General features: G+C 39.8%; 1 protein-coding gene across 1 annotated transcript in view; it reads right to left on the bottom strand.

Moving 5' to 3' along the window:
• The window catches only part of Dct (dopachrome tautomerase), a 46,129-nt gene that overhangs the window by 1,824 nt on the left and 35,185 nt on the right, over positions 1-9,120 (bottom strand). Inside the window, exons 7-8 of the mRNA XM_004626297.1 lie at positions 3,831-4,032; positions 2,726-2,731 (exon numbers count right to left, since the gene is read on the bottom strand). Of these exons, the coding sequence (XP_004626354.1) occupies positions 2,726-2,731; positions 3,831-4,032 (208 nt within the window). The remainder of the gene's footprint in view (positions 1-2,725; positions 2,732-3,830; positions 4,033-9,120) is intronic.

Below are 9,120 nucleotides of genomic sequence, written 5' to 3'. Positions count from 1 at the left end.
ACTCTGGCTTCTTTGTCTTGTCACCTTTCTACAATTTCCTATTCTTCGTTTCAAATGGTATAGAAGTTCTCAGGCCTATCAGCTTCTTCAAGTCCTCTTTTCTAGAAAGGTTCCCATGTCACATAACAAAAAAAGCATCAAATTAAATGTGTCACACTTCTACCTGTCATTCTGTTATTAATCTAATTTTCTGAGCACTTAAAAGGTAGAGGGAAATTTTTTTCCTCCCCTACTGTTCATGGTTATACCTCTCCAGGCAAGATTGAAAATGTCATTGTCAGATTAATAAGTAAACATGAATTAGTATCTTCTGATGAGTTAATGCATTGTATGTGTATGTAGGACTCTGATTACAGTGTCGATTGTTACCAGAGCACAGAGAAACAGGTCGGGATGTATAGTCCAATTATTTTTTGATGATGCTGGGGGGGGGGTAGGGGTGGGGGTGGTGATGATTATACCTAATCCCAAAACAAATATCCTCAATGATCTCTAACAGATGGAAACTTCAAATCAGTAAAAAGAATGGGAAATAACAGATGCTGTTAGAAGGAAAAAAGAATGCCTGAAAGATTCTGAGGTTAGAGAGAAAGACAGAAAGACAGACAGACAGACACAGAGACACAGAGAAAGAAGTTCAAATCATCTTCATCATTTTGTAGCCGAAGATTTAGGAAAGATTAAATAGACACAGAAGGGAAAGAAAAGCTACCAGCTATCTCCTATGCATTTTTCCACTTTTTGACAAATTAAGATGCTTTTTATTGTTTTATCTTTCCTTTTTCAGGATTTACTAAGATCCTATTAATAGCATACAAAGCTGTATTAGGTTCAGGGCTAAACCCAAAAGCATGTACCCTTATATACATTAATCAAAGTATCTTCCCTTTATTTGGAACCAAATGACTTAACAAAAGAGCTACAATTTGAAGACACAACTTAAAAAGCTTAGTTTATTTTCTTTCTCTTTTTATAATTTTCTATATTTTAGGACAGGGTCTACAGGGTCTTACTGTGTAGATGGGACTCATAGTGATTCTCCTGCTTTCAGCCTCCCAAGTGCTGGGATTACAGCTGCACACCACCATGCCCAGTCTGAATAGCTGCCTCAGCGCGCCTTGCGGGCAGGGCCAGCACAGCAGGCCAGGCATTGAACTCCCAGCCCCTGCACCTGCTTGGAGGCGCTTTAATCTGCTAAGTGATTTGGCTAACTTTTATTTTCTTTTTCTTTTTCTTTTTTTCTGTATTTAAAACAGGGTCTACAGGGTCTCACTACATAGATTGACATCAGTTATTTTTATTTTAAAGAAAGAAAAAAAATAAAAACAGTGGTACAAAATCTCAAAACAAGATTTTAGGAGAGTAACAATGGTTACTACATTGTGTGTTGTTATTGCCAAAGTAGTTTCTCATATTATAAGACATAGGCAAGAAATAATAAGCAAATAACATAGGTGCAAACCTCTTTTTTTTTTAAGTCAACAAAATGCAGTCTCAGGCCCCGAGTCCACCCAGTACAAATGCAGAAGACACTAGCACTGAGGAAACTGGAAATCATACACCAGATATCTGTGAAATAATAGGGTTGACAGTAAAGAATCAACTGCAGAAAGGTATACAGGAAATAATTTCGGAACTAAAAAATGTAGTGGTAACTATAATCAAAGAAGTACTAAGTGCTTCTAAAGAATACACTGATAAAAAAAATAGAGGAGAATATAAAAATGATGGAACCCCTGAATAAACAATTTAGGAAAGAAATAGAATCTATGAAACAGGTTCAAAGTGATATACAGGAAATTAAAACCTCAATCACAAGCTGGCAAAACCGTTTGAGTGAAAGTGAAAATAGACTTTCTGATCTGAAAGACACCATTGCAGCTAGTAAAAAAGTAAGAAAAGATCTCTTAAAAACAACTAGGATGCAGGAAAAAATAATTCAATACCTGCAAGACGATGCAAAGATGAACAATGTGAGACTAATAGGCATCAATGAGAAGGAAGGAGTCAATACAAATGATATAAAAAGAATATGGGCAGAACTAATAGCAGAAAACTTCCCAAATATGGGACAACAATCTGACATTCCTGTAACCGAAGCATATAGAACTCCAAATAATATCAATCCAATGAAAACCACACCCAGACATATGATAATCAAGATTCCAGAACTTCAGCATAGGAATAGTATACTAAAAGCCGCTAAAGAAAAGAAACAGATCACATTTAAAGGAAAACCTGTCAGAATAACGGCAGATTTTTCTTCACAAACCATCAAGTCAAGAAGAGCATGGAGCAAAGTACTTCAAGTCTTGCAAGAAAACAAATTCCAACCCAGACTGATATATCCTGCAAAACTATCTTTCAAATATAATGGAGAAGTGAAATATTTCCATGACAAAGAACAACTAAAGAATTTCATGATGACAAAGCCAAGCCTACACAGACTACTAAATGATGTTCTAGAGAGGGGGCAAATTGATCACAGCCCCATGAATGAGAATGGAACGAACCCGCCAAATAGGGCAAACAAACAGAGGAGAATAAGAAGTATACAGTAGTAGTCTTTCAGTTATTCTTTTGTATTCAGCAGCAGAATATTTCCATTAGCACACTGTACAAATGGACTTCTCTTCCACGCAATGGGTCATGATTCCACTTGAGTCTACAGGGTGGATTTCAAAGAAATAGCTGTAGGTCAGTTCCACAAGTGACGCCTAGCCACCAGTAACTGTCACGGTCATTATGCATGTCCACAACACATTAGAACTTTGTGCGATATCCTATCCTCAAACTGTTAGAAGTGCTGGTCATTTATTTGCCATTCCAGTATTTATCTTATGTTTTACTCTTAGTACTTCTTTGCTATCATGAAAACTTTTTCTTAGTTCAATTGTTTTGAATCACTACATAGATTGGACTCATAGTGATTCTCCTGTTTTCAGCCTCCCAAGTGCTAGGATTACAGCTGCACACCACCACACCCAGTCTCAGCTGCTGGCTCAGCATGCCCTGCAGGCAGGGCCAGCATGTCAGGCAGGGGATCAAACCCCAGCCACTGTGCTCTGCCTAAGCAGGTGCTTTAGTCCGCTGATCTATCAGGCTGGCCCTTAGAAAGCTTAATTTAAAAATGTAATGTAAAATCCATGACCTACGCAAGCCCATCTCTAAAAGCAACATGATACTGGCTCCCTGAAAACCACAGACACTGTTACAAAGCAATGTAAATATGCAAGTCAAACAAACTAGTCAGTCTATACTCAGAATTATGATGATGTATTGTTCATCACAATTTTTTGCATTAATTTTTACTTTTAAAATATGTCATCACATTACTATCTAGTATAATTACTGATAATTTTTTTTTTTTGGCCTCCCACTGAATTTTGTGCTCTACGCAAATTCCATACTTGTCTCACCATAATCCCAGCCTCCAGGTAATAATCTCTAAGTCCTGTCAGTCTCTGTCCACATGTGACTCTTTCGACTTTATTGGTTAGATATTTCAAAACACCATTAGTCAGTTTTTGATTAATCTGGTAAATTCAGATACTTGTCAAATAAGGTGTAGGAGTTGACAGCTTTTCTATGGAATAAGTTCTCTTAATAACTTTCAGTTAGTTAAAGAGACAGTCTGCAAACTAGTCCCTTTCTGGGGTTTAATTGGCAGCTTAATGGCTCATCTTGTTAAATACTTACATGCCAGAAAATAGTCAATGAACTTAACTAGATCTGAGCACTTCAATTAAAGGCCTTGGTTTAGATTTAAAAGCAAGTACACTTTTTTAACAGTTAAGGGAATCACCCACTTAAGAAGCTGTGTTAGTTACCTGGCCAATCAATAGCGTAACTGTAGCCAAGATGGTCTGTGGTTAGAAAGAGCTCCTCATTAGTCACAGGAGGGAAGAAAGGGACCATGTTGTACATGCGGTTGTGGCCAATGGGGGCCAGCTCCTCGGGCCAGGCATCTGCTGCGGGCTTGTGTCTTTTCATCCACTCATCAAAAATGCCATCAGTGAAGGAGTGAAGGACCTGCAAGACAGTTGGACATGCTGCTTAGGTTGGTCATTGCCTTCCAGTCTACCGTCCGAATGGAGCCTTGTCTGCAACAAGATGGAGTTTCTTGATGCGAGAAGCCCCTGTGCACGTCCTCGTACCTTGATGATGCACACTTTGACACTTTTGGCCAAGTTTCGAGGACATGTGCACAGGTCTCTCCAAAGAGGACTGTAAATTCTTTCATCAGTTGGATACCTGAAAGTTCATGGTGCAGTGTTAAGATTGATTTGGAACATTTAAGACCTTCAGTATGTGGATGCTAATCATTAATACCAGAAAAAAAGGCAAATATGGTAAGATACACATTCAGATGCTTTGCACTGGGAGAAAGAGCAAGTTGGGACACTTATGTTAGTGTCATATCAATATACGGTAAAAAGTAAGAAAAAAATCTCCACAACTGATTTTCAGATATTTCTCATTAGCAACATCTTTCTAGCTAATCATTATAATCCTTCTGTTCAATTGTTTGAGCTATTCCAGCATCAGAGAATAGCCCTATAGTGTTTGTTTTTCATTTTCTCAAAGGAGATCTAAGTCCTTTACAAATATAGCAAGCATTATGTGCTCTAAAATTTCAACAGCAAAATTTCCACAGGTATAGCCTTGACTTTGCAATGGGATATAAGTAGGGGGCTGGCCAGGTATCTCAGTGTACTAAACCACCTGCTTAGGCAAGCTCAGGGACCAGAGTTCAATCCCCAGCATGCTGTGCCAGCTCTCCTTCTTGGGCATGCTGAGACTGGGCGTGGTAGTACACGCCTGTAATCCCAGTGCTTGGGAGACTGAAAACAGGAGGATCACTACAAGTCCGATCTGTGTAGTGAGACCCTGTAGACCCTGTACTAAAAATACAAAAAGAAAAAAAGAAATAAAGGGGATGCAAGTGAGAGAGTTCAGCCGAACTCATATCTGGCAGTTTAGCTCTTCTTTCAGTAGTAGACTACAAGTCAAGGAGCTCAGGGACAGTGCCTTTTTCTCTTTCTTCCTATATCTCAGGGATTCTCAGCCGAGGGACACCATGAGAGAATCCCAACTGTCCCGAGGTAGTTATGGTGGGAAGAAGCACAGGCCAACCCACAGAGGACTGCATGGCAAAGCCTGAGATGCCAAGAAAAGACAACAATGGCTGGCGAGCCCAGCAGTGCCCCAATGCCTGTCACCCTCTGATATCAAATGTATTGACACACCCCAAGCCCAAACTATAGTCAAAGCCTTCTAAATTTCTGACTCACAGAAATCAATAAATTACAATAATCATTGGCGTTTTGAGCCACTACATGTTGAGATATCTTTTAAGGCAGAAATGTGTTCAATACAACAGGAAAAGGCCTAGATATAGCCTCATGGGACCATGCTCACTGAAGCACATGTGAAGAAAGCAGGTTCTGACCCCAGAGGTGACAAAAGAGGTCCTGGGCATGGGGAAGGCAGTGGTGAGGCTTGAGGTGAAGACACAGCCCATGGCATACTGGCAGAAGAGAGGACTGAAAAATGTTAGCAGTGTGCATGGCGGTGGGGCAGAAGAGATGAAAATATACATAAAACACCTCAAAGCCTCTCATGAGGGCTGTGTGTAGTGGATAGCTATTATCACTGTAACTGTATTATCAGTACTGTTATTGTTTTAACTTGGAGCAAGGACTTAAGGGGAAATGAAGGAATTTATATTGTACAACCACTGTAGAAAGGAACCGCTGTGCTCTGAGCTCGTGTACTTTATACACATGGCTGACATTAAGCTGGATACACAGCAAAGCATGTAGCTAGCACTGAACACAGAATTATTAATGCTTGCTCTGTGTCAGACATTATTGGAAGCACTGATATGTTCAGTCCTCAGATTCGGTAGCTACTATTTGCATTAGACACTCAGGCTGCTGTAACAGAGCACCTGAGGCTGGGTGGCTTATCCACTAGACACTTGCTGTCTCACAGTTGTGAAGATTTGAAGGCCAAGGCCAAGAGGTCGGTGGAGTGGTTCCTTCAAGCACTGTGAGGGAGAATCCGTTCCCTGCTCCTGTCCTCCCTTCTTATGCTTTGCTGGAAACCTGTGATATTCTTTGGCTTGGAAATCGCCAGCTTCTCCCCTTAATGATCTGTAGTGAAATTTCTCCTTCTTAGAAGGACACCACTTGCTATGGTTCAAACGTCCTCTCCAAAACTCACATTGCAATGTAACTGCCCTTGTAGCAGTATCAAGAAGTAAGACGTTTCGCAGGTTATTGGATCCGATCTAACCTCATGAATGAACTAGTGCCATGACTGTGGGAGGGGTCAGTCTTTCTGAAGCAGTTTCTTGATAGAATAGACGATTGTCATGACATTTCCCTTTCTCTGTCTTGGGCCCATTCATTTTCCATCCCCCAGTCCCTCACCTGTTACCAAATTATGATAAAATATGAAGACTCTTGCAGATGCTGGAGCCACATTATTCCTAGCCTTCAGAACTACAAGCTAAAAGAAAATATTATTGATAATTTACCCAGGCTATGGATTTCTGTTACAGCAGCATAAAACAGAAAAAGAATCCACTCGTTGCATGACAGACCTAATATACTTCAGTACTATCTTTTTTTTTTTTTTTTTTTTTTTTCTAGAACCGGGGATTGAACTCAGGCCCTTGTGCTTGCCAGGGAAGCACTTATTCTACTGAGCCATCTCCCTGGCCCAGTACTAGCTCATCATAAGGAATTATATCTGCAACTATCATATTTCCAAGCAAGGTCACGGTCTAAGGAATTAGGGATTTGTATATTAATATACAAATGGGCAGGGGTGCAATTCAACCCATGAAAATACTATCCTGTTTATAGATGAGGACTATAAGGTGCATCAGTGCTCAGTGACTTACCCACGATCACACAGCTAAAATACTATGAAGTAAGAATTTGAATCCAAGAGGTCTGGTCCTAATATCTGAGTTTTTAAACCATACATTCCGCTTGCTCTATATAACCATGATGCACTGCCATTACTAATGTAACCCTCAGGACTAGCCTGGATAAGAGGAATTAGTTTAAAGCTTATTCTCAAGTCTTAAACCTGGGGAAAGCATATACAGTTTGACCTCTGAGTTCTAAGACAATTTTAAAAAACTTATAGATACTGAAAATAAGTCAAAGTAAACTTGTGATTACAGACAGAGACAAGAGACCCTCAGGACACAAGTAACACACTGTGTCAGTCCTATGAAAGACAAATAAGTTCTGGAAAGTACTAGGACTCAATAACTCCAAACAGAAAATCATTAAAAGGGGGGATGAGACGCTAAAGAATAGGAGAAATTGAATCCAGAATGTCAAAAGTTCTAAAGTCAAAGTTCTTAAATAACATCCCCTGAGAGACTATAGTTGGCAGAAAGGCGATAAAGCATTATACAATAAATACTATAGTAAGTACCCTATTTATAGAATATAATAAAAATCAAATCTTGAATATGCTGAGAAGATGTGAAGAATACAGTAAGTAACAGGATACATATCTGCAGCTTAGAGAAGCCATGCAAGGTATAGGACAGGTATTTTTATTAATATTTTGGACATTATTCCCTACAAGATGCCTTCAGTTGCTTTTGAAGCACTGATCATATTTTTGTCATACACAAATTGAAAATGAGCTTATTTAATATCTCTGTAAGGCCAAATGTCATTTGATGGAAAGATACAACAGCATGTTATGTAACATTGAAATAAGGTTCGAGCCAGCACCCAGGACCGGTGTGTAAGTGGGACCACCCGGGGCTTGCCGGATCCTCCTTCTAGCCAGCACCCAGGACAGGTGTGTAAGTGGGACCGCCCGGGGCCTGCCAGATCCTCCTTCTAGCCAGCACCCAGGACAGGTGTGTGTGTGGAACTTCCTCCATCAGTCAGGCCTGGTGTGGAACCCTGCAGCAGAGCTCCCTGCAGAGAGGCTAGAGGCAAGACACACCCAGCTGATCCAAGAGAAAACATCTTGCCAAAGTGGCACAACATGTTCACTTCCAAGGGCTGTAGCAGGAAGAAGTGGAGCACAGCAGCCAGACCCAAGCCACACCCACCTGGATGAGGTTGAACTTGGTAGATCTGGACCTGGTGCTAAGGTAATAACTGCACCAAAGCTCTACACCAAAGGTCAGAAGACAGTGCTATATAAAATGACAAAGAGAAGGAGAAAAATGCATTCTCAGGCCCCGAGCCCACCCAGAACAAATGCAGGAGACAATAGCATAGAAGAAACTGGAAATCACTTACCTGAAATTTCTGTAATAATAGTTTCTGAAGTAAAAAAAATTGCAGAAAGGTATAAAGGAAATCAAATCAGAAATAATTTCTGAAATTAAAAAAATAAATGATAACTATAATGAAAGAAGTACTAAATGCTTCTAAAGAAGACACTGATTAAAAAAAATAGAGAATAGAAAAATGATGGCATCCTTGAATGAGCAATATAGGAAAGAAATAGAATGTGGGAAGCAGATTCAAAGTGCTATACAGGAAATTAAAATCTCAATCACAAGCAGGCAAGACCGTTTGAATGAAAGTGAAGATAGACTATCAGACCTGGAGGACACCATCGCAGCTAGTGAAAAGATAAGATCTCTTAAAAACAACTAGGATGAAAGAAAAAATAATTCCACATCTGCAAGACAATGCAAAGATGAATAATGTAAGACTAATAGGCACCAATGAGAAAGAAGGAGTCAATACAAATGACATAAAAAATATGGGCAGAAGTAATAGCAGAAAACTTCCCAAATATGGGGAAACAATCTGACATTCAGTAACTGAAGCATGTAGAGCTCCAAATAACATCAACCCAATTTAAACCACACCCAGACATATAATAATCAAGATCCCAGAAATTCAGCACAGGAATAGCATTCTAAAAGCTGCTAGAGAAAAGAAACAAATCACATTTAAAGGAAAACCCATCAGAATAATGGCAGATTTCTCTTCACTAACATCAAGTCAAGAAGACCATGGAGAGGGCCAGGGACATGGCTCAGTGGAATAAGCGCTTCCCTGGCAAGCACAAGGGCCTGAGTTCAATCCCCGGTCCTGCCAAAGAAAAAAAAAAAAA

The sequence above is a fragment of the Octodon degus genome, unplaced genomic scaffold (assembly GCF_000260255.1).
Source record: "Octodon degus isolate 3935 unplaced genomic scaffold, OctDeg1.0 scaffold00013, whole genome shotgun sequence".
NCBI lineage: Eukaryota > Metazoa > Chordata > Mammalia > Rodentia > Octodontidae > Octodon > Octodon degus.
The sequence above is the reverse complement of the archived record's forward strand: the minus strand, read 5'-3'. Positions and strand labels throughout refer to the sequence as shown.